We start from the raw sequence: 27,565 nt of genomic DNA on the forward strand, positions 1-27,565 counted from the left end.
CGGGAAGCATACGCTTCCCGGACAGTCGAGAGGTGGCCTGCGCCAGAGCGCGTAGTCACACTATAACGAGTTTTATTTGTGATCCACGAAGTAACTATAATACATATATAATAAAAGTATAAAATAATATATTAATAACCGATTTTAGGTTGCTTTCATTTATTTAGTAACGTTTTTGTTCATAAAAACACACATTTTTATTTCTGCTCTGTGATTATTATGACCTCATATAAAAATAAGGCTATTCCTACAAATCCCTCTTGCCTGGCGAACCCTATGTACTAAACGATTATTAAAAAGCATTATTTTGCGGTTACTTAAACTGCCAACTTAACTGCCAGTAAGATTTAAAACTTGTAGCCATAGTAATTTTTGTTCAGCTCAAAAATACATATCTATCGATATATTACATGTGTAGCTATTGGAGGGTGGGACTAAAATTTGCAGCTTCCTTTAATCATAAATCATTCGCCAACTGCAAAATTGAACTAGGTAGTATAATTATTAGGTATAAATTAATAATATGTAATTTGCAAGTTTTTTTCAGATATTTTTAATACATATAATAATTTGACTAATTACGATAATATATCACGATACACGATACTAAAAGATCCTACACTAATATATTTTTGAAAGGATAATAATCTCTGTCGTTTATAAATCTCTGGTAATTTTTTACTAGTTTTTGTAAATAAAAATGTTTCATTTGTGTTTGAATTATAACTACAAAACGGTTTCAAGCCTGCGTATATATTAGTTTGTTACGAAATTCTCACATTGTATGCAAAATAAAATAATAAAATTTTAATGTACAAATACATTAATCATAGGGACTTATTCAATCGCCTGATATTGTTTATCAATAAAAACATATTTATATGGCCATAATATTTTAAATCATAAGAGTATATAATGCTTCCTATTATTTTGAGTTAGTCTAATTGAAAATCAAAGTATTCGAAAATATATAAAGGTCGAATAGAGGACATGAATGAAATCCTTAACAATATTTGTCTAGCTACTAAATATCAATTGACAAGCATGAATAAACATAATTCTAAATATAAACAACACAACATTTTCAAAGAGGTGGAGGTTGGCCGAGTGCATTGAAATCCGGTCTAATGTCGGTGATTTTTTATTATGTTCTTAAGTTGTACTTATAATTCGTCTTGCGAAAACTACTCATACTAGACCAGTGTCTCTATACGAGAAGAGGCCTTTGCCCAATAGTGGGGCATTAGCGAGCTGTAATTTTTACCTTTTTTAAAACCCATTAAAATACCGTTATAACGTAATAAACAAGTAAAATACCGTTTTAAAAAATGTTGATCGACTATTTCTATTGTTTTTTTAATAAAGTAAAAACATTTTTGCCGCATACGTATTGTTACGTTTCTTGTACTTCTTTCCAAATGTTTTGTCATAATATTTTAGTTTTAGCTAAAAAATATCCATCCAAACTATGCATAAAACATACCTATAAAAAATTACAAAACTGATATAAACAAAAAAATATATTATTAGTATTAAAATTACTGGTGGAAAGGCTTTGTGCAAGCTCGTCTGGGTAGGTACCACCCAATCATCAGATATTCTACCGCAAAATAGCAGTACTTGATACTGTTGTGTTCCGGTTTGAAGGGTGAGTGAGCCAGTGTAATTACAGGCACAAGGGACATAAAATCTTAGTTCCCAAGGTTGGTGGCGTATTAGCTATGTAAGCGATGGTGGACATTTCTTACAATGCCAATGTCTAATAGCGTTTGGTGACCACTTACCATCAGGTGGCCCATATGCTCGTCCGCCGTCCTATTAAATTATTAATAATAAAAAAATAATAATCAGCAGTGCTATTCTGTAAGAACTCACTTTATTAATCACCTGTGAAATATTGGCAACCGATTCATGGTGATATATTATTATGGTCACCTTTGAGATGCGATGTTGTCCTAAAGTTATCAAAACATTTTTTTTCTTGAAATGTTATAGTTTTTATGTTCAATGTCACATATCACTTTTTGAGATTTCACGATCGATTTTTGTCGGAGTTCGAATTTGCTCTTACAGAATAGTAACAATAAAGACATGTTGATTGTTTTATGCTATTTGTGTAATATTGTTGGTATTAGTTAGCTAAGGATATTATTAAAAATAAATTTATTGTGTTTAATTTGGCAAAACATATAAAATGACGAAATGTGGTTTAACTTTTACTCAAAAATGTATTTTGGCCCTTTTAGCACCAGTCCACAGAATTAATGCAATAAATTAAACAATAATATTGACAATCGTTGTCGTAATTATTGAGTTTATATAGAACATAATAATTAAGCGCGGTTGGCGTAAATGATGATGATGTCCTCCAGAACAATATCGGTCACGGCGGCGATTCTGAACAGAGACTAGTCAACTACGCAAGAGATATTATTATTGATAATTTAACGCAAGTGTTTTCTCAAACATAGTTACACTTTCTATTCCCTCACTCATAATTCGATGGAACAGCAATTCGACACAACCAGAGAGAGTTCAATAGCTTAATAACCCTTTGCTGATCTAACCCGGATTCGAACCTTGGACCATGGGATCTGCACCAATGTTTTTATTTAATATTATAAAACATATTTGTAACAATTTATCGATTTTAATTAATAATGCATTCATCATCATCAACCCTTCGTCGCCCACTGTTGGACATAGACCTCTCCAATGGCACGCCACTGAGCTCGATCTTCAGCTCTCAGTCTCCATCCGCTGCCAGCCACTTTGCGTAAATCGTCACTCCACCTAGCCGGAGGGAGTCCTACGCTACGTTTGCCAGTGCATAGTCTCCACTCCAGAACACGTCTACTCCAACGGTTCTCGGTTGTTGGTTGCACAAAATTAATAAAAATAAAAATCAAAAGCCGATTTTAATAATTTGTCTGTGTAAGTGCATAACTATAACATTAATAATATAATATTTAAGTATTTAAAATACCTAATCTGTTATTTTTGGACTCGGTGTTGGAAATAATACCTGGCATCGACATATTTCAAAATTCACATCGTGCTTTTACAACGCTTAGGTAAAGATCACTTTTCGGTCAAATTAATGAGTTGCTTTTTGTTTATTATTAATTCGTGTGATTATTAAAATCTTTAAAATTAAATTTCCTTGATATGTGTGAATGTTGTTTATATTTGTTATTGGTATACATAATATCATTGCGTATTAGAAAATCTATGTTATTTATGCAAGTGTGAAATATGCATATTGTAATAAATTTCTAATGACTATCTAGATTATAAAGATATCCTGTGACATATACATAGTGTGATATATATATAGTGCGCTAGTGTGTGCGCAAAACACAAGTGCACTTTAATCTCTTACTCTTGTTATAGGACGGAACATGTATCTATCTACAGCTCCCTTCAAGCGGACACAAACAAACTTCATGAGATAATAACTCTACCCTGCGAACAACTTAACGGCGTTTGCTCATATCTAATGATAGCAGAATTATGTTACTACTTCTTCTCTATTATCGTCCTCGTTGCTCTCGTGATTCCATTTATTAATTTGAATAAACCATAACATTAAATAAATAATTCTTAATTAATTATCAAGGTTCATTTCAAGTTCATTTAGTTTGTTTAATGAAACGAAGTGCGATTTTATAATAAGATTCAGTGGATAATATTTTGTTTGTATGTTGTTATTTATACAAATAAATAAAATTGAATTGTATGTCTTTGATTTCAAAATAACTACCTCTTTTAAAGTTAATGAGGCTATTTGCGAGTTCCCAATATCAAAGAATTCATTTTTTTATTTTTGTCTGACTGTTTGTCCGCAGGTAATCTTTAAAATGGCTAAAAATAAAAAAAATATGAAATAATTGAATTATTATAAGTAGCATTTCAACGTACTGTTTAGTCTTTGCCTTATAAAAATAGGCTGAGTCTATCAAAAGTTAAAAATCACATTCCTATTTTTGTTGTTATAATATTCCGCCATTAGCCCATAGATGGCGGTGTGTTTTGTGTAAGATTGACCTTCTGCCATACATATTTTATATTAATAATCGCGTTTCTTTCAAATTTATTTTGTCGTAGTTTCGTTTGATTGTTATAAGTTATTTCATTTACTTCATTATACTATTTAATGGAAATACTACACCTAATATAGTATGTAAGGAGGCGTTATAATAATTCAGAACTACCATTTTCCCTTAACTACTAGAATATTAATAATCGTACTAATATCATAAATGTGAGAGGTTATGTGTGTTATTAATATTTGCTACTTCTTCACGCTTTATCGCAGATAAAATATGCCAATTAAAATATTTTGACCTTTTTATCCTGTTTAACCGGATTTTTGCAAAGCCGCGGGCGATTTGCTAGTTTTATAATACTTTTTTTTGGAATAAAAGAAGGGCTACAAATGGGGATTTGATGGAGTAAAATATCTTTAATACGAAGGTTAATATGCATCTAGGCAACTGCGCTCTACGAGAAACTTAAACTTCATCAGCACTTTCAATTAAGGTGTATTTGTGGTCAAGCATAGCCTATTGCTAATAAATAATACATCTAGTAGCCGAATTCATTGATATTTTTTTCATATTTTGTTTGAATATTTGACGATGGCCTTGAAATCTTGCTGCATGAAAATTTATTATTTTTCATTATTGTAATTATAGTTAATTATAAGTATAGTACAGAAGGATAATAAAAACTAATTAACTTGCAGTACTAATTTTGATGTTATGACAGATTTATTAAATTCATGTACATTTTATTACGTTACCGTTAAAAATTAAAGTTAAATTTATGGATACCTTTTAATTTAATTTAAAAATATTTTTTTTTGGTTTTTATAATCTATTGCTTATTGGTTTTGCATAATTTCCGAGGGTAATTCACTAGCTGAAAACCAGTGCTGTGTTTTGACTCATGACTACACTGAACTGCCTCCTTTTGCTACATGGCGTTATACATTATTGATTAATGTAATGAAAATTACTTGTTAATTGAGTGTCGCAATAAAAAATCTTTTTTCGCTTTTTCTTCAAACTTTAGAGAGGGTAGAATGAAAAACTTTTGTATCTAAAATTAACTATATTAACAATAAATTTAAAGAATCAGTATATAAATGTTATATACAGTTCATGAGTATTGAGCTAGTTACATTTATGTTTGGACCATAAATTAAATGTGTTAGCCGAGAAGAGAGGCTACTACTGCAGAAGGCACAGAACCACCTGGACCTTGTTCGATTTGAGGTTGGAAGCCATTCTCATCAGCGATGTAGGTTACGGTATATAGGACACCATCGGGACCAACCCAGGAGTATTTTCCTTGGACTGCTATGGCTTCGTTTTCGGTTCCTTGGTTCTTCAATTGTCCCACTTCTTCGTGCTTACTTCCATCAGATAATTCCCAACTGGAAAACAAAAATTTACCAAAATTTAGAGAAATGATCAAAAGTAGTTTATGTCGGGTAAGGTTTTAATTCTTACGCGAAATTGTAACCATCGAGGCCGCCATTGCTAGTATCATAACGAACGATTTGAACATCTTGGGGATTTTGAGGAGCAGCAGCCACAGCAGCTACGAGAGCGAGGACAATGAACTGGAAGACAATCGTTTGTTAAAGATAAATGAAACGTTAATGTTCACAACACTTAGTCCTATAAAGTATTAATCACTTCACTTTTTACTAACCAGCTTCATTTTTTATTGTTTTGATATCGACCGTCGTCTTCAAAGAATAGTTGATGTGTGGTATGATTACGTATCTAAGCGTCCCTCTTATATATGTAAGTATTTCTTCTATTACTTAGATTGCAACACGGTCCGTCGCGGTGCTTCTTACTATACGCAAAGCAAAACACAGCATCTATTCTATTATACATCTATATGTATCTATAGTCAAGTAAGCGTATTGTACATCTCGTATTGCAAACACATAGATGATGTTATACATGGGCTTGTAAACGACTAACATGACCTATGTTCTTATTAAGTAATAATAAAACTACAAATGTCAATGTTAATACTCATTGCATAAACTAAGTTATTTTCTTTTCTAAACAAAACAATTTTATTAATCGTTTAACGGCATAATTTGTTCGACGATATCTGGTTATTACCTAATAAATATTTAAATATTTTATTTCTCTCGATCTATGTGTGATTATTTTGTGAGTGATATACACGAAATCATTTGACCTAGCTTCGACGCGGAAGATGCTCTATTACAAAGTCGTTCATTAATTAGTAGGCTCCATGATAGATGGTCGTAAACATAATTAATGTAAATTGGAGCGAAGCAAAAAATATATAAATATGCTTAATTGTGTATTTTAAGTTACAATCATGCCGATATAAGACTTTTTGGTATTACATACGTATACTTGTTCTGAAATGTTTTACAACAATAGGTTAATAATCTCTTATACCTCGGGATGGGTAGCTAGTTAAATATGAAGATACTTCGTAAATTTATGTACTTTTAAAACTGTAGTATATGTGAAAATTTATTTTATATTGATCACTATTTTATTGTTCACAATGACTATATGTAAAGTTGAGTGTTTTTCAAAGAATGACCCTTAACGAACTTAATATAATTGTAAAGCAAGGAAATAGGTGTCATTAATTCTTAAACTATTTAATAAAGTTTCAGTTTGAAAAATGTGGCTTACAATAATCCCTTTTATTAATTTTTTTATCAATTTAAGAAACATTCATTAACGCATGCGTACGTTCAAGTAGGTATTTTAAGGTTATGGGAACTCAGCACAAGTGTTGTTCGGCCTTTAAATTTCCACGTAGTCGATGTTCTTTAGAAGATGATACTTTTAAATTACATTCCGCGTTAAAAACAATTCTTATTTAAATAAGAATAAAGCCCACGATATAAAATATGCGTGTCGTGTATTAATAAATGTTCATGCAGCAATTTTATGTTGATTATTGCGAGGAAAGGTCAAGGATACTTTTTGCGTTGAATAACAATTTGTGTCCAATTGGTTTCTGATGAGCCTTTTAGAAAAGAATGATCTTGTAAGAACATGAGAAAATAACTGCTTATTTCAACCATTCTGTGCAATTATCTACTTAGAGAATATCTATTATTTGAAGGCGAGCTTCACTTATATTTAAAATTGCCAATGTATTTGTAATTAATTAATTAAGTATATAATTAATTAAGAAATATTCGAAATTAAGAAATATAATAAGACAGGTTTTTTGATTAGACTGACCAACCGATGGAAAGCGGTCACCGCCGCCAATAGACATTGGCACTGTAATAAATATAAACTATCACTTACATCATCAATGCGCTGCCAATCTTGGGAACTTAGTTGTTTTGCCCCTTGTACGAGATTGTAACAATACTGGCACCCTTCAAACCAGAACAAAATAATACTAAGAATAGCTTTTTGACTGCAGAATATGAGATGAGTGGGCGGCTACCAGATGGGCGTGCACAAAGTAATACCGCTCTATATTTGTGCGTTTTATATTTATAAAGCATAAGCTTAATCAAATATACCTATGACGACTAACTGTCATTCTCACCAGAGAACCATGTTTTGTTTTCGTTTTTGACATAGACTCCTAATCTGACGACACAACATCTGTAAACATTTGGACCTTTAATCATTTATTGTTATACCTTTCTACTAAAGGTAACACCGCAAGGTAACATCGCTGCCACCGCTCAGAAATCCGGACGGATCGCTAGCTCACAGTCCGCAAGAGCAAGCTGATCTCCTGGCTAAACTCTTTGCCGACAATTCCGTCATCGATGATTGTAGTGCACTGCCACCTACAATACCTGCATGTGGCCATACGATGCCTGACATTAAAATCAGGCAACGTGATGTGCGTGCGGAGCTGCAATCACTTGATGTACGGAAAGCTAGCGGTCCCGTTGGAATACCAGCCATAGTGCTGAAGAAGTGCGCAGCGGAGCTGTCTCCTGTGTTAACGCGCCTGTTCCAACTTTCTCTCTCTTCGGGAAGTGTGCCGGAAGCTTAGAGAAGAGCTAATGTGCAAGCGGTTCCCAAAAAAGGGGATCGGTCTGACCCGGCAAATTATCGGCCAATAGCTATCACCTCAGTACTTTGTAAGGTGATGGAACGGATTTTAAACAACCAACTGATCCATTACCTAGAAGATCACTGTCTAATTAATGATCGTCAGTACGGGTTTCGACCAAAACGGTCCACAGGTGATCTTCTAGCGTACGTAACGCACCTCTGGGGTGAAGCTATCGACAAGCATGGAGAATCGTTGGCTGTCAGCCTCGATATCTCCAAGGCTTTCGACAGGGTCTGGCACAGAAGTCTTCTCTCCAAGCTACCGGCATATGGTCTGCCTGCTCAGCTATGCACCTGGATTGCCAGCTTCCTACACAAGCGTAGCCTTCGTGTTTTAGTAGATGGTTGCGCTTCACAATTCTATGTAGTGAATGCTGGGGTACCCCAGGGATCTGTGCTATCTCCCACACTCTTTCTTTTGCATATCAATGATATGCTCTCCCTTGGGAACATACATTGCTATGCAGATGATAGTACAGTGCATGTTGGATACCACGGACGCGCAGTGGCTGGGCGGGCGGAAACTGAGGAGAGGCGGGAGAATCTTGTCATTGAACTCGATAGGACGTTAGATCTCATCGCCAAATGGGGCTCTGATAATCTTGTTGAGTTTAATGCCAAGAAAACACAGGTATGCGCTCTCACGGCGAAAAAGTCAACATTTTCCCCTCTTCCCTCCCTCTGTGGTACTCCGCTGGTGATGCAAAGCAAAATCGCCATGCTGGGGATTGACGTTCGCTGCGACCTTAGTCCAAGGGATTACATCGAGGCTGTTATAAAAACAGCTTCACGGAAACTCGGAGTTCTGAACAAGGTGCGGCGCTTTTTCACGCCACAACAACTGTGCCTGCTAAACAAAACACAGGTACGGTCTTGCGTGGAATATTGCTCGCACCTTTGGGATGGCTCCGCTAAGTACCTACTTGAGGCCTTGGACCGGTTGCAGCGACGTGCCGTACGCATTATTGGCGACGTAAAGGTCACAAACACCCTTGAACCTTTACAATTGCGTCGTGGGATAGCAGCACTGAGCGCTTTCTATCGACTGTATCACGGCGAGTGCTCTGAGGAATTATTCTCTCTAATTCCTGCTTCCCCCTTCCTTCTTAAGTCCACGCGAGCTGGTTCTCGATGTCACCGCCTAACTGTGACATCAATTCCATCGCGAACAAAGAAATTTGGCAACTCCTTTCTTTGTCGCACTTCCAAAAAATGGAATTCCTTACCAGCTCACGTATTCCCCTCCTCTTACAACCCGGGTTCCTTCAAACGAGGCGTGAAGAGGCATCTTGCGGGCCGGCAAGGCGAAGGCGGCTAGTGCAGAACGTTTTTCCCGTCTGTACTGGCCGTCGTCGCGTTTGGACTCTACTACCACTTACCATCAGGTGGAGTAGAGTCATTTGCCCTCCCGGCGATATAAAAAAAAAAAAAAAAAGGTAAGCCGTGTACATGATAACACAATGCTTTGTCTTCCTCTTTCGAATATCAAATTCTTGAACGCATCAATTGATTAATTAGTGCCTAGATTTTCACCTGTTACATTTTTATTTGTATAATTTTGACTTAAAGTGTTTTAAGGTGATTTAATTTTAAAAATATTACAATTTGAACTATAAAATGTATGCAGTTATTATTTTTAAGTGGTTATTTTTTATATTATTAAATAATGTCTTTACTACAATAAATAAAATAATATCGAATTAAAATTATTTGTCGATTGCAAAATTTACAGAAAATCTTAAATTAAGAAAGAACCCTTCAACTCCGCATTGGTCGTGCCGACCGGTCGTATTACGTCATAGATTGTTGAACCGAAGACGTGCGCCTGACCTCCTGACACTAGTTTTGCCTTCCTAAACCTATCATTTTAGGTCAATCTTTCCATTTATTACGATAGATTCTTAAACATATATAAACGTTTCATTAGTATTTTCCAATATTGTACAAGGTCGTTCTGTGATATAGCTATCAAATATATAGGAATATTTTTAGTTATTCATGCATTTATATGTTTTTTTTTACTTAATGGTATTTGCATCAAAAATGAAATAGTATAGTATAGTATAATAGTAAATAAAAAAAAATGGTAATTATTAACTGGGTATAGATTTTTTTATATTCCCTTTCTGGGCTAACGCATTTCTTCTTAAGTGTAAAGCTTGAAGAATATCCTACCATGCTGCTCCAATGGAAATTGATCAATAAGCTTTAGGCAGATTATCTTTCGAACAGGCCAAAGCAGGTTTCTTCACAATGTTTTTCTTTACCACTAAGCAAGAGATAGATTAAAAATATAATTTACGCAACGACGCATACGACACTTCAATGGTACATGCCCGGGTTTGAAGTCACACCCATCAGTCAAGATTTATGTGTTAATATAAAAACGTTTATTTTAGAAAATGTACCAGATCCTAGAAATAGCAAGTGTAAAACTATACATTAAATTTTACATTATCTATAGCAACATAGATTTACAGTAACAGCCTGTAAATGTCCAAATGCTGGGCTAAGGCCTCCTTACCTTTTTGAGGAGAAGGTTTGAAGATTATTCCACCACGCTGCTCCAATGCGGGTTGGTGGAATACACGTGTGGCAGAATTTCAGTTAAATAAGACACATGCAGAATTCCTGATTCACGATGTTATCCTTCACCGTCAAGAACAGGTGAATTATAAACACAAATTAAGCACATGAACATTCAGTGGTGCTTGGGTTTGAACCCACGGTCATCGTTTAAGATTCATGCGTTCTAACAACTGCGCCATCTTGGCTTCACATATATATATAATATATGTAATACTGGCATTATATTGTAACATATGCATTCATAATACATGTTATTATATTTTAAATTACATTTCATTCACACGAGACTTGTAAAATGGCGAATCAAAAGAACTTGTAAGAACCTACTTGGATAAATTATGTTTTGATTAGATTTGTCACATTAACCTTGACTGAAGATTAAAAGTAACATCGAATTAATTAAGTTATTAAGTTGTATGCGGAATGTGCTGTATCTTTTTATGGTCTCAATATGTTTTATCTAAATTTTGTAATAAATTGATGGATTTAGTATAAAAATGGCAATTAAACATTTCGTTGAATTATAAAATAACTCTTTAATGAATGCTGGCGTAATACTCGTGGTCTGCATCCTTATAAACCAAGAAAGTTTAATCTTTATAAATCTGAATTTTTAACGCAAATATATTTTTCATAATGATGTAATTCATACATAATAAATATTCTGCTAACTGTTAGAATTATTAATTTTAAATGTGACGTAAAAACTATTTATGTCATTTACTTTTTTTATTCAGCATTTCACATCTTTGTAATGGAGTCCGGAGTTATAAATAAGATATCATCGACTTGATTGTTCTATAAAACATCTGAAGCTCAAAGATCGATCGTGCAAAAATTTTTGTCAGATGTTATGTTCTGATTATATAATATGAAATATGTTTGTGTAACATCTCCGCGTGAACTATAACAACGAAATAATAGGTGTCTCGGACAACGGTAAAAGTTATAGTTACACCTTATTGTTGTAATATTAAGATCTTATTTAGAAATCAGCCTGTCAGAAACAAGCCAACAATTGATGAGATGAATCTTACAGTGTGAAAAATTTATATTTATATAAAACTATAATGTAATTTTGTACGAGTCGTGATGGCCCAGTGATTAGAATCTTAAGCGCAGTTTGCGTGTTCAAAATCTGGCATGGACTACTGAATTTAACATGTGCTTATTTTGTATAATTCTAAAATTTGCAACATGTTTATTCATCAAAACTTGTTCTCAAAAAGAAGCCTTAGCCTAGCAGTGGGTCATTGACGGGCTCTTACTTTATAAACGCAAACTTTAAAAGCCCCAACACGCAGATTCGATTCTGGTCTGTTTTGTTGCATACCTAAAGTAATTTATTGAAGATGAATCATTTATTATTAGTTATATTTTTCATTACATAGTATGCAGGAATCTTAAATTATTATTCAATATACTGTTAAAATCATTTTATATAATAATTTATTAACCTTATAGACAAGTCATATATATATTTATAGTTTAAATAATCTAGTTTCATATAAAAATAAAACGATTACTGCAGATGAATTCATTTGTCACAGCATTAATTCTGTTTCGCCCAAAACTAAAACTAGTTACGGCAAAAAAGTATAACTTTTGAAGGTGCTCAATTGTACAATAAGATACCCTCACTAATAAAAATGTAAACTCACTAACCTCATTCAAAATAAAACTAGCTAATTATATTATGAGCACCTTTTGACAATACAATGAGTTAGGTGGGTAAAAACTGTTATTTAATTCCCAATATAAGGATATAGATATGTATAAACATGATATTATAACACATATAAACATGAACAATCAGCGGAAACTTTTTCATTATTATTTAACTTAACCTTAATTAATCAGCCTATTTTTTTATTGTATTTTTATTTTATTTTTTGCTAATTATATTTGCTACTTACACTCTGCATCTTAGACTACTTATTTAAGAGATTATAAAATTGAATAAACGCATGAGAAAAAAGTGTGGGGCGCCATTAAGATGTAATTGCAGAATGGTCGGAGCGATAGTTTTGCTCGATACGGTTGCAACGCAACAAGTGTTTATTTATATGTTTTATCATTAATTAATCATTAAAAAATTATTATTACGAAACCAGCTCGGGTAAGTTGTATTATGTTTTTTTTTAATAATATTATTTATTTTAAATGGATAAGCAGACTGGCAAATGCGCCATAACATGTTTTGTCTCTTGTGCCTGTAGTTATACTCAACTGCCTAGCTCAGCCTTCAAATCGGTACACAGCAACACTAAATATTGGCGGTAGAATATGTAATTAGTGGGTGGTATCTGCCCAGGTGGGCTTACATGTTTTTCTCTTATTTAAGTCCTTTACCACCAAGTTCTTTTACCACCAAGTGAAAATATTTATGAATGTAATATGACGTTATATCTAAAAATGGATCATCGTATATCGGTTTGATATTAGAATAGACTTCGATATCGTTTGAGTTTCTACCATGAAAGTGGTGTCATAGTATATATGAACACTTCAACGCATAAACCTCTATACCATTATACCGATTTCCAAGCCAATTGGTATATATATATATGTCGTGGCCAGATTTTAGAATTGATCACTATATAATATCATGAAATGGAAAAAACCGTCTGCCCACATCATTATATCATGGTCTGGCCAGATCCATGAATAATAATCAATGTTTGATGATATGACCAGCTAAACGCTCGCTACTTTATGATATCGTCAAACATCAGTAATTACATCGAAAAATTACATTATCCACCGTTAAATATACATTTATCATGCCATATCATGACATACAACCATTCCATGAAATATGTCAGTCACATCATGGAGTGATTATATCTACGATTTGATCACTAATATTTACACAGACAGGATAACGTGTGCTGTATTTTGCTAGTGAATTTTACATAACTTAAAGGTATAATCTAATATTTTAATTTTAGTTTTTCTTAAACTTAAAATAAAGTGACGTTACATAAAAATAAGCCGAGATGGCCCTGTGGTAAGAACGCGTGAATCTTAACCGATGATCGTGGGTTCAAACCCGGGCAAGCACCACTGAATTTTCATGTGCTTAATTTGTGATTATAATTCATCTCGTGCTTTACGGTGAAGGAAAACATCGAGAGGAAACCTGCATGTGTCTAATTTCACTGAAATTCTGCCACATGTGAATTCTACCAACCCGCATTGGAGCAGCGTGGTGGAATAAGCTCCAAAACTTCTCCTCAAAAAGAGGAGAGGAAGCCTTTACCCCAGCAGTGGGACATTCACAGGCTGTTACGGATTACGGACATAAAAATAGTTTATGTTATTCATATGCGGTCCGAGATAATAAGTTATGACTAAATCTCAGCATGAAATAAAGGTCAAATAAACATCCTTGTGTTTCGAAATACACACTTGTGTTTATTTACTTCGCTACTAAATAAATCTTCTGATGAGTACATACATAATAACATTGATATTAAAATTATAGCCTTCGGCCACATGATGAAACAAAAATTTAGCTAGTAAAATTATAATGAATATTTATTGTTAATAAAAAATTAGATTTAACATTCAATATTAATTTTTTTAATGTTTCTTCTATGTTGTATCTAAATTTTTAAACTATAGTTGGCGAAACTTGGCCAGTATGATAATTAAATGTCAAAAACGTTTGACAACAAACAATAGACTATGTGTTTGACATTGGCAATATGAACGTAAACAACGATTTTTTTATTTTATTTAATATAACGCACTTATCTCATTAAATTTATTGTTAGAAATAAATTAAAATTATTATTATATTATTTATATGTTGTATTCAAATATTTTTTTATTTAATTATAATATTGTTCTAGATATCTACTGTAGAATAACATAGTTTTCACTCATCATCGTTAAACGATTCAAAATTTGAAACCGAATAATGTCATATCATATCTGTCATCTATTAACAAAATTTTATCAGACTGGTTTAAAACCTTTAAGAAATTATTTATTATATAAAAAACCAGTCTAGTGCGAATCAAGATCGTTTATAAAGGACTTCGTACTATTACAATAGAACATAAGAAGAGGAAAAATATAACAGTCTCTATAATAATAATAACGTTATCATACTTTTAAAAAAATTTGAAAGATGACATACATCGCGGGGCGCGGGAAAATATTATAGGGTATTGGCGCGAAGTGAATACGGTGTTTGTGAATAGCGAGCTGATATATAAAATATAATATGTATTATTTAATTTGTAATACCAATATTACGACTATATTAATAATAGTAATACAATATTAAGCACGTTTAAAAGGTGAACACTGTCAACAATGTCTAAAAAGATTTCTTCGTAATATATTGACGTGTATTTTAAATGTCAATTGTATTATAATATTATAACATTTTTCTGTTGTTACAAATTACTTATAAGGCCGCAGATCCTAAGGTCCTGAAAATAGCCTCCGTCGGGCCATTAACTTCCCTAAAAATATTAATATATAATATTTATAATATATATACGTATATTTCTAATAATACAAGAACGTAATAGGATTTCAAAAGAGACCATTTCATTCTTTATTTTTGTATATATAAAATTGGTACAGTTTTTGTTAACATATTTATAAAATATTAAAACGAAGCGACAACCCTATCAAGTTCATCTTCAGTGAAGCATAGTAGCATCAAGCAATATACTCTGCGCCTGTCCACGTGATTCGTTAGATCTGATGACATGTAATGCTCCTCATCCGGCGAGTATCGACTTACATCGACCTTACATACCTGTAAAGGAATACAGGCGAAATATTTGTCAATTTGTAATATGAATGATATACTTAATAAGTTGAAGAGAAAGTCCCGAACACAGCTTTATATTTCTACGAAGGATGTTTTTGTAAATTTTCATTTTATTTTAGAGAATATGATGAGGTCATTTACCTAAAGGGTAAGTACATAAAGATAGTTCCCAGTGATATACTGAAATTACGATCTAGTTTGAATCTAAATCTATTATTACCACAGTAAAGATGCACTTATTCATAAAGCCACACCGACCTTCGGAAGGGGAGCGATAAAGATATGTTAGTGGGCAATTAATGACTAATCTATTTTTTTTAATTTTTAGGGTAGTTATGTAGACGAGCAAAGGAGTCACCTGATAATGAGTTTCTATTTTCAAAACTTTAAACCGAATTACAGAAAGACGATCCAGTCCTGACGTTTGTTGGTAGATTGTTAATTTCAACAAAAACAATCATAAACAATGAAAGTAAATATGTTAAAATATTTGCTTGAGTACTAATCGATAAGAAAAGTTAATTCCTTACAAACACGAAATTTAAATGATTATTAACAAAAAGAGTTTATAACTTACTTTCTCTCCGTTTTCATTATAACAATTTAATTCTTCAAAGTGACTATTTAGTTTTGACTTTGGATATTTAAAGTAACGCTTTAACTCAAAGTAGCGACCTAAATGCTACAAAGAGATAATATTTTTTCTTTAATTTCTTAATGTTATTTTCAGTTACTGTATTTCGTTAATTTTAATAAGGCAGATGAGAAAATGGGTCACCTGACGGTCCTCTTCAAATATAGACACCGGCACGGTGTAATATAACGTTTTGTACTTGTTACAGTGTAATACGTCATCCACGAGGCGTCACCGAAAAATAGGATTTAATAATAAAGTATATTTTTTTGTTGAAATTTCTTTCGCTTCGCACATTTTGATTATAAATGAAGCGAGCACGCACCGTCTTAGATTGCATCAACACTTTCATTCTCATCGGTGTGAATATGGAAGTACAAGAGTAAAGTCAATAAAAAAGACCACCCTCTAAATATTCTATATTATACTTTAGTAGTTTATAAAGTAACGAAAAAAAAAATTACTTCTGGTTCCAAAATACCACTTTTCCTTACAGTATCTTGAGGAAATTCACTTGGAAATATTCTTCTTAATTCCACGTCTTCGCTAAAATATATTTATTGTTTAATTTGATCATGGAATAATAATGTAACAGGACACTATCTGTATGATATAATTATATACAATGCAATTGTAAATACATTTTTATACTTTAATAAAACTAAAGTAGAATTTAATTGTCCGAATAAATCCGGAGAATATCACAAATCATGCATGAATATTCATAAAATATGACAAAACCACTTACTAAGTATAAATTGCGCAATCAATATGCTTTACAAGGCACATTGCCTGTATCTAAAACAATATTAAAAACCTTAAATACTTATCATATTATACCTTAAATACTTATATATTATAAGTAAATATAGATGTAAGTTTAACGGGCACACAGAATTACTTACTAAATAAGTGAAGAGGCAAAATCCTAATTTCAACATTACGTTGCTGTCAAACAGCATAGTTTATTCAAAATTTCAAAAGGTATAAAATAGCTAGGTATTATTTATTACGTAAGTGACTATTTTGTTTTACGAACAGCAATTTCTGATTTATTTCTTTTATATCGTAAAATGTTTTTTTCGTAATAATAAAAACGACCAATAATATTTTAATATTTATTTTATACCTTAAACTATACGTCTATCGTTATATCTAATGTCGCCATCGTTTGCCTGCGGTTGGTAGCCGTCCGCGTCCGCTATGTACCGCACGGAATGATGACGTCCTTCAGGATCTATGAAACCATATACACCACGAACAACAAAGCCAACAACACCTTTCGCATTTGAAACTATACCCCCGTCTTCTCTTCTAAAAGTTCCATCTAGAGTTTCGAACCTAAAACAAAATGCTCATTAAATAAATTATCAAATACCACCTTTTTAGTGTTTTTTTATGTTAAAATCATTATATTCATCTCTTAAATTATCTTAAAAAATATCTTTTAAAATATATATGTAATATAAATCTTATTTATTTGCAAAACTCGTTTAAAAGAAGCTACATATTCATAATTATTGTTAATGTCATATTCTATTCAGCATAGCGACTCACAGCTTGCATAGTCTGCTTACGTTCTGAAATAATGTTACATCACAACATAATTTCACGTAAACGTTAAACATTAAAGTACCTATGTTTTCTTGTACTATTAACAATTATTATTATTCTCTTATATATTTTTTCGACTAATTATAAGCAAGTGTGACGATATCATTGTTAAAAAAATATTTATTCTAATTTTTGGAAGGGTACTTCTAAAAATTCAAAATGACATATTGTTTTAGCACCATGTCAGTGTCAGTCAAATAACTAATGGCTGTCATAACTCTCACGACAAACGTCAAACATTTTTAATTTTTATTATGTACCTAGATCAAAAATATTTGATATTATGAAAAAAATGTTAATTTATTCTATTCAGGGGTTAGTTTCCCAGTTTTCCTAAAGGGAACATAGTATAGCTGGAGTTGCAAACAAAATGAAACATATTCTTTAGACAAAAATATTCATAAAATCATTTTTATAAGCAGGATATAACTTTAATGTGTATGTTCAAACTCATCTCTCATTCTGTTACGAAATATTAAAAACAAAAGCTTAAAGTTATGAGTGACATCTTTATGACAAAGACTTTCATTTTCAGATAACTTGACATGCTCACGACTGTAGACGATCTTATTTATTATACCTAAGCCTTTTGACAATGATTAAATAAACTAAAAATATTAAGCCATCTTTTTTCTAATGTTCAATTGCATATTTATAATCTCAAATATGTGATAATACTTACTCAAAGCTATATGTCCCTAGCCCATTATTATTATAAATATATTCCTTTACTTGTCTTTCAAGGGCGTTGGATTTAGAATTTATGTCGATTATCACATAGAAGACGACTGCGTAAAGGCAGATACCCACACCTTTTACCTGTAACATATGTCAAGGCCAACTACTTATTATTTTCAAAAGATCATCATTTTGCTGGAATTCAAAGAGAACAAAAAATATTTATCGAGTTAGTGGATTTTGTACACGGATGTAGATGGTATATTATAATGATCCGGAGTAGACGTGACTTATTCGTGGAGTCGTGATCGTTCGTCTAAGAGGAATATACGTAATTTTTAATAAAGATGCACGAAATTCTTGACTTATATTATTTCCGCATTTTTATTGGTAACAAGCACTTATCATGGAACAACTAATAATCTGTACACTACTAGTAGTAGAAGTCTGTCGCTTATTTGTTTTAGAAATATATGATCTTAACTTTGCTTAAGCTTCTTACGTTGTCTTTGAATGATAAATAAATGTAGAAACTTGTTACAACTCACCATAATTTGAAAACGTTTTTTCGTACTGTGTGTCTAAGTAAACTGCGACGTTGGTCCAACTGCCCACACCTTATATCCAGTTCCTTAAGAATGTCAACTCTGGACTTCATTCCTTTACAAACAATGCGACGTCAAGGACAATATCATGTCATTGACATCTTAATAGATCAATTATAGACGTTATATAAGAAGTTTGTAAAAAATATAGATGAATTAAGCTCAACAAATTACTCGAATCGATCAATCGTAATATATTGTTGTATGTATTTAATTATTGAATTTATTTGCTTTTTTAGTTCCCTTGGGGATGTTAATAATATGTAAATTATTAAAATTAATGCAAATATATCTATCTATTTATTAATATAGTTTCTAAGCATATAAAGACTAAGTCACCTATGATCTGCATGGAATAACTTAACGTTGTCTGTTAAGTCCCGATACAATATATTATTTTGAAAATTTATCTTAATGAGGTGAGATTTTTTTAACATTATTTCTGACTAAAATATAAAAAAAACTATCTCTTATTGATATAAATAAAGATAACAGAAATAAGTCACTTAATACAAATAGTAAGCGTCATAAGTATTTTGTATAAAATTGTTATTACGTGAACCAAATGATAACACTAAATCATAAAGCATCTTATAAATGACATTAAAATATAAAATTAAATTTAACACCATAGTCGTATATATGTATTTTATATGGCTTAACAACAACTTAAGTTATAACCCATGATATATAGAAACTTATTTTTTAAATCTGTACAAACAAATAAAATTGAAGTGTCTGTCTGTAATTTCAAAATAACTATCTATGCCTCTTTTTATATTAATATGGATTTTTACGAGTTACCAAAACCACCATCTTTTTTATTTTAAACTACCGCTATATAATAATTTTAATAATATATACTGCGGGTTTTGCTAGTACAAAATAAAAAAAAAAACATAAATATCAAAATATATCTATGTCTGTCATTTCTTATCGTGTAAGTTTGTCTGTTGTTATTTGTTTATGTGGATTTATTAGTAGCGTAAGTGCGACGAATAAAATAGTATATGTTCTATTATGAACATTACACAGTAATTTCACTGTCAATCAGATCTTCCTAATTGGTAAGAGTTATAGATTTGGACTACCTGATCATTTTGCTCCACGAGATCGTCACATTGATATAGTAATATGAAATAATCCTGCCAGCCTTCGAAGCCTGGATGAGGCGAAAGTGACGAGTCACCTTCCGACTTACGCAGGTAATGACCGGTCACGGTTGTTTTGGAAAATACCTGTGTAAGATCGGCCGCGAATCGACGGCGATGTGTCACCACTGTGGCGCGGACCGGGACACCGCTCAGCATACGTTGGAAGTGAGATCCTGGTCCGTGAAGTCGGACAAGACCTGTCTCTGCGAGCAATCGTGTCGGCGATCCTTCGCAGGGAATCGGCGTGGAGGGCCGTAGCCTCCTTCTGTGAGACCGTCATGGTTCAGAAGGAGACGGTGGAGCGGGAACGGGAAAGGGCCGATCCTGCTCGGCGGAGACGACGACGGCGTCGTCTCGGCCCTCTCATAGCCCAGACGCCCGGGGCTTAAAAGATAGGGCGTAACCCTGGGGCCGTGGATGCGTGAGGTGTGGGCCTCACGTGTTCTATTTCAGAAGGCCCTGTGGAGGACGGTGATGGCCTCGCGCTGCCGTACGCACTAGCGAGGAGTGCGGGGGGGGGGGCGAAATTCGCCCCCTGATGAGAGCTCCGCCAAGCCACGAGCAAAGCACGGGAGAGGCCGTGGATGCGTTATATCAAAACGATCCCGCAGCTTCTCCGATCCGTGCTGAGGACGGCCATCGCAGTGGTTTTAGTGGGTAAGAATCCCACATAACCCGGTTTCACCCCCATAGGACCCGTGTAAAAAAAGTAATATGAAATAAATAGTATGAAATAGTAATATGAAATAAATAGTATAAATAGTATGAAATGAAAGTTTCATAAGGCTTTTGATTCTGCGCCTATTTTCTCTTGGTGTATTGTAGATTGCTATACTCTCTGTTCTCACACTTTGAGAGTGACACACAGACACGCTGACAGTGCACATGCACGTGAGCACACATTTGTATACTATAATATTTCCCATACAGTTTGCTAGTTACCGTAGAGATTAATCGTCACCTATACTTTGGCAATATAAGAAATATTTATCAGATGGATGGTGACAAAAAAAAGACGGCTTGTGTTCCGGCGGTCAATTAACACATAAACAAAAGTGTAAAAGAAAATATAATAGTATATTCGTTAAATGTAACGAAATTATGTAATTTACAAACAAAATTTAAAGTTCGAAAAATAAAAGAATTCAAAACTTATTATCATGTTATATTTGAGTTATATATAAATATATATATATATATATATATTTCATTTCTAAGAAATAGCTATTATTATAAGAACAGTGCCAAAATTACGCAAACGTCTATAAACTATTATTTATTACAAACATATATGTATATAAAAAAATATTAGTGTATAAAAATTATGTACTTTATTAGAAATAAGCAATTAGTACTGTAAATAAGTATTTAAAAAAATATATGTACAACATTCATCAGCCTAGCAGAGATGCGAGAACAAGTGGTGAACTCTGTAAAATAATAAAATAGATATAAGCTATTGATTATATTACTTATAAGATTATGTTTATGCTCTACTAGTGGAGGGGATCGTGTCTGGTCAGGTGCCAGCCAGAAATTATTTTACTGCCAATATTGTATTGTCTACGATCATTTTATTTGTTAAGTTTTCTTCTGTCGATTCCACCTCCACTTCGTCATAAAATATATTTTATATCTAATATATAATTAAATGCAAATTAGAATTAATTCATATCTTACGTATTTCTGTATTTGTGGAGCAGTTAATATGTTATATCCCTTCTCATCAGCAATATAGGTCACAGTTACAAATTTGCCCTCTGAATCATAGAAAGAATATGAGCCTTTTACGACGATATGCTCGTTCGGGAGGCCCACATTGACTAGTGTGCCAGTTTCCTGTCGTGTTATTCCGTTTGATGTTTCAAATCTAAAATATTGTAATTATTTGCATTACATTTCTTTCATTTGTTGTTGTCACAGAATATATTTAAATTTAATGTCGACCTACCTCAATTATAATAATCTAAATAAATAAACATATTATTTCCATAACATTTACAATTAAATTATCTTATTATATTTACAAATTTACATAATACTTTAAATTACCAAAAGATATATTTTGAGTACCTAACAAGATTAGACAGAACAAGGCATGGTACCATTATAAAGTGGTGCTCGGAAATTAAAGTAACTTTTAGCTTTTTTTCTCTATTAGTAAATCTGTGGTTAAACGAAGAATAAATGTTTATTATATTTTTTTATTCTTTATACTAGGTCAATATATAAATCGATAAAATAAAAGACAAAAAAGTTAACTATACCTGTAGTTGTAGTTGCCACTTCCATCGTTTGTGTATTCGTAGCTTAAGATTGAAGCTTCTTCGCCCGTTGTTAACGGTGCGCAATGAGTGATTACAATTACAGTAAAAATCACAAGTACGTAGCGTAACTAAAACAAAACACATAAAACATTTTCAGTAAAACAATACATTGAGATACAAAGAACACAGACTCAATCTTACTTTTAGGGAGATATTTTTGAAATAAATCATTTTATTTTTGAATAAAACGAATACACAACTAAGCTTAATAAAGATTCGTGATGCGGATGATAAAAATATTACCTCGCGATGTTTATATCAAAATCGATTTTTTATAAAAAAATATTAATATTCGAATCGAATTTATATATACAATTAAAATGTAATCTTCTGCGAATTATATTTTTGCAAAGATTTAACCGTATCAACATTTTTACGATCACGAGACTAGAATATATTTAGCTATATTTTACCTGTTTTTCTATGCTCTTAACGCGAAATACACCAAAATATACCTTTGAATTTTTTTACAGAAAGTAGAATAATATGCTAAGTAACACAACAGCCTATAAATAACGAATAAATATGAGCCTTTTACTAAAACATGTTCGTTCGGAAGACCAACATTGATTGTTCCCGAATGGTTGTTTACTGGTGGTAGGGCTTGGTGCAAGCTCGCCTAGGTAAGTACCACCCACTCATCAGATATTCTACCGCAAAACAGCAATACTTGATATTGTTGTGTTCCGGTTTGAAGGGCGAGTGAGACAGTGTAATTACAGGCACAAGGGACATAAAATCTTAGTTCCCAAGGTTGGTGGCGCATTGGCTATATAAACGATGGTTGACATTTCTTACAATGCCAATGTCTAAGGGCGTTTGGTGACCACTTACCATCAGGTGGCCCAGATCATATGCTCGTCCTCCTACCTATTCTAAAAAAAAATTCTATTCGTATCCATCCATTTGATATTTTAAATATAAAATATTTATAATTATTTGCATATATGTAATTGTGATCATAATTATTACAAAATATGTATATTATTACTTAATTTGTTCTTTGAAATTATTTAAATGGCATTTATTGGAGTGAATTATTTATAACGGTTTGCTTATTAGTGTTTACTTATGCTCAAAGTCAAATTATTTCCGTTCACATAGATTGGAGAAACAACGTAGTGCCTTTATGATATGATGATATGAAAAATTAAATCACGGCCCTTTTTTACTATTATTTTAATAATAGACATAGACACAGACAGATAGCTGGGCTTAGACAAGAAAAACCTATATTTTTTTTATTTCCATACGCTAAAAAAAGTTAAATTATTGGAATTTGAGTAGATTGCAGATAAGATCAAAATATATTATGTTATACCTGTGGTAGTAGTTTCCTTTTCCATCATTTGTGTATTCATAATTAAATATTGTAGCTTCGTTGTCCTTCAGTAACGGTGCACAATGAGTGATTAAAATATTTATAGTAGAAAGAGCAAGTACGTTGTGTAACTAAAACGACATAATTTTAGTAAAATACAGCAATTGAGATACACAGAACTTAGCATTCAATCTTAGTTTAAAAAAACATATTTTAAATTTAATAGGTATTTGTAATACAACGAATACATAACTAAGTTTAATAAAGATTCGCAACGAAGATGATTATATGATTACCTTGAGGTGTTTTTATCCAACCCAATTTTTAAATGATGATTAATTGATAATTTATCTTCAAGTTTTATTTTCGAATTTATGAAAATATATTTTTTTTTAATTATTAAATCTGTTGGACGTTTGCACACATGACACTAATAAGATTATTGTTTTCATTTTAGTATATCTGTCTTTACGTAAATAATTAATAAATATATCATATATCTTGAGTTAAATAGGTTGTTTTTTTTATTAAAATGTGAAACAGTTGCCTAGGAATAATCAAAAATAATATTCTCATTCAAAAGCTCGAGAAATCGAAGTCGAAATCGAACACGGCAAAACATAGAAAGTTTTCTATTTGAAATCCAAGTTTAATCCTAAAGAGAGTCGTATTGGTATCAAAAGAGTTGAGTGTTGGCTAACTTTGTACATTTTACGCGGTAGCATTTTAGGAACCCAACAATCACTTTATCGTTTACTTAATGTGTAAAGTATAAATGCGCTCGTCAACTTAACAATAATTTTCATATATATTAGCAAAACACTTTTTTTTCTTCAATATATTTGCCAGCGTTAGAATCGTTGTAGCCTCATTGAACATTGTGAACGTCGTCATACGTCGTGCGATATCGCCGCACTCTTACGACGGAAGTTTTGGGACATTCATTAAATTCGGTCAAGCCCTAAAATGCTTCGGATTCATTAGCATCTTTACAAATTTCCTACCGCGTTGTGATTCTTATAATAGTAATATAAAAACATTGAATACACTTTATGAGATAACAGATATAAATTTTTAGAACAATAACAAACGAAAAATGAAATTAAATAACAGTAACCTTAACCCGATTAATTTGTAATACAATATTAATATTTATCACATTAAATATAGTACAATTTAAAGCATTATTCAAAGATATAAATTGGAAACCGCTCATTTATATTTATTGCTATGCAAATTGTCGTTTCATAGATATTAAGTTATGTCTGCTTATGACTTTGAGTACGATAAAAATATAGTGTAGCTATTAGGTGCGATAAGACATGCGCTATAAAATACTTTTTATCGCATAATATTTAAATAATATTTTTGACATATATTTGACATAATTAATTATTGTTTATTTATATATATAAAACAAATAACTATCAAGTCCAACTTTAGAATAAGTCACTTATGGCGGGAGGCAGCGCAAAATACGGTCAGGCGTAAATTTTTGTAATAATAATTTATAAACCAGATTTAAATAAAAGTATTAAGTCGATAGTTCTTATATTCTTCCAATAAATGTTTAATACATTTTGGTTTGTTTATAATATTATATCATATAAAATATAATTAATAATAATGCATAATATTGCATACCGAATTACTAAAAAAATAAGAGGATAATAATTTTTTAATAAATAATACATTGAATCTCTTCAATCTTTTTATCGCTTGTGCGAACAACTTTTAGGCTTTCCTTCTTACCAGTTTATTTGCTTATAAGCATCGTTGACCACCAGGTAAATGTTTTGACCTGAAAGAACATTATCGTATTATACTATCTTTTTTTTCACAACACTACGCCAACCATATGAAGATACTAATCTTATATACTATGTATATATAATATTGGATACACACTTTGAATAAAATCATCATAATTATTCATTATGTTCAACAAAATAATTAATAAATTCTACATTAATTACAACCTTATTCAGTTTTTATATAAATGTTATATTTTGTGCAATAACGAATAAACAATAAAGCTAGATGAATGTCCGTGATGCTGAATGAATGTGGTGATAATAAGATTACATTCATATTCTTTAGGCGATTACTAATAATCATATTACGAATTATCTTAAAGTTGAATATTTAATACAATTTGTTGAAATGTGTTTACATTTCTCTATGTGTTTATGTTTCATTACTCGGGCGGGTTTTAAAATATATTTTTAACATTTTTTTAAGCGTAAATTTTCTGAATGTTTGTCACATGAGAGTAAAAATATGCGGCTTTACTTATAAACGGTGCTCAGCGACTGCTTAGGTAAACATAGATTTATTTTTTCTGCTATTATTTGACATTCAAAAGAAAAAAAACACAGCATTGTTTAACTAATAACTACGTCTATAAAAAGGCCGTATGTGTTTTAATGTTACCTGTTATCATATAGATAGAATATGATTTTATATTTAAGTTTTATACTTGGTCCATTAAGTCAGCTAGACAAGATATAGTTATAGAATACAGAAAAAATATTTATTTTGATTGAGACTTATTATTTCTTATGCTACATATTTCATTTATATTTTTGTTTAAAACTATTTATTAGATAAAAAAATATGGATTGTCGTTCATTTATTCGAATTACCTTTTATTTAATGAAGCAGTCTTAGGCTTAGTACTGGTTTGTGAGTTATTTAATTATAATTATTTGAATGAAAGGATATAAGTACATAATATTTTGGGATTTTGATATGTATATAAATATTAAACATGTTAGTCTAAGATATGATATAGGAAATAAATACCCTCATTGATTATTTGATGATGCCAACGAATCATGCCATTATGTTAGATAATATGTAGATTTCATTCTTTTGCAATAAATGCGATGTCAAACAATATGAGGTCATTGACATTATAACGTCTTCAACTTATATAACAATTAATGGTTAATGGAATTAAGACAATATTTATATTTTTATAAGTAAGATCGTATATTAATAAGACAAAGATCTCTAGCACCTGATTTTTATTATAACTTAACCGTTTTAATAGGCGACTCTAAAAATAGCACACGTAATTATTTGATCGTACCTACAGGCAGTTTGTCAACCAATGGTAATAATCAATTTAATGTCTTAATAAATAATAATAAGATATGGCCGCATGGCTGTTTTTAACCGTTTTTCTTTTATTTATTTTTTTGTTTGGTTGCTATTTATTGAATGGCTTTAGTTATCAATAAAATTTTTGGAAGTGTTATTTATTTTTACAGAATGTCATTTATAATAATAATTATGCTCGAATATCGTAATAAAATGTTAAAATTTACTTTAATAAATTAAAGTAACATTTGAAGTATTCTCTGTGGATATAAATTGTAAAACGCCATTTATATTTATAACTACGGAATTTGTGTTGGTAGGTCATAGATATTAAAATCTATTTCTTTATTTATTTTTGAATAAGATAATAGCGGACCTATTGCGTGCGGTTAGAGTTAGTTGGGTATGCGTTTACGCATTGCGTGTTAAAATAGTGTTTGCACTTTAATAATACTTATATATTTTCTATATTAAAGTGCATAAACTACAAATATGTAATCATTTTATACTAAGCTAGTACTTGTATTTAGCTTGTTATTAAAAAAATGTATGAACATATCCAGTTTCATATAATTCACATAATTTTAAAACAATAAAACGAAAATATTTTTTATTTACAGACACAATCTTTAATT

General features: G+C 31.6%; 2 protein-coding genes across 3 annotated transcripts; both read right to left on the reverse strand.

The window, feature by feature from the left end:
- Positions 1-5,170: 5,170 nt before the first annotated feature.
- LOC126768318 (endocuticle structural glycoprotein SgAbd-5-like) lies at positions 5,171-5,756 on the reverse strand. The gene is made up of 3 exons (XM_050486334.1): positions 5,722-5,756; positions 5,517-5,629; positions 5,171-5,440 (listed from the first exon to the last, which is right to left on the reverse strand). The coding sequence occupies exons 1-3, from the start codon at positions 5,728-5,730 to the stop codon at positions 5,215-5,217; spliced, it is 348 nt and encodes a 115-aa protein (XP_050342291.1). The 5' UTR covers positions 5,731-5,756; the 3' UTR covers positions 5,171-5,214.
- A 9,485-nt stretch (positions 5,757-15,241) lies between these two features.
- On the reverse strand, positions 15,242-17,162 carry LOC126768309 (uncharacterized). Of its 2 annotated transcripts, XM_050486324.1 has the most exons (5): positions 17,032-17,162; positions 16,875-16,924; positions 16,591-16,672; positions 16,070-16,174; positions 15,242-15,477 (listed from the first exon to the last, which is right to left on the reverse strand). In XM_050486324.1, exons 1-5 carry the CDS (start codon positions 17,086-17,088, stop codon positions 15,325-15,327), a joined length of 447 nt encoding a protein of 148 aa, XP_050342281.1. In that variant the 5' UTR covers positions 17,089-17,162; the 3' UTR covers positions 15,242-15,324. The 2 variants fall into 2 exon arrangements, with proteins under 2 accessions (XP_050342281.1, XP_050342283.1); XM_050486326.1 differs by lacking the exon at positions 16,070-16,174.
- Between the last annotated feature and the right edge of the window lie 10,403 nt (positions 17,163-27,565).

This window comes from Nymphalis io, chromosome 5, assembly GCF_905147045.1.
Source record: "Nymphalis io chromosome 5, ilAglIoxx1.1, whole genome shotgun sequence".
Taxonomy (NCBI): Eukaryota; Metazoa; Arthropoda; class Insecta; order Lepidoptera; family Nymphalidae; genus Nymphalis; species Nymphalis io.

Coding starts and splice junctions, on each gene's coding strand:
- LOC126768318 (XM_050486334.1), bottom strand. Junction 5,441..5,516: donor CTCGATGGTTACAATTTCGC/GTAAGAATTAAA, acceptor TTTGTTTTCCAG/TTGGGAATTATCTGATGGAA.
- LOC126768309 (XM_050486324.1), bottom strand. CDS start 17,088: ATGCTGTTTGACAGCAACGTAATGTTGAAATTAGGATTTTGCCTCTTC. Junction 16,673..16,874: donor GATTGCGCAATTTATACTTA/GTAAGTGGTTTT, acceptor AATATATTTTAG/CGAAGACGTGGAATTAAGAA. Junction 15,478..16,069: donor ATAATGAAAACGGAGAGAAA/GTAAGTTATAAA, acceptor ATTCCTTTACAG/GTATGTAAGGTCGATGTAAG.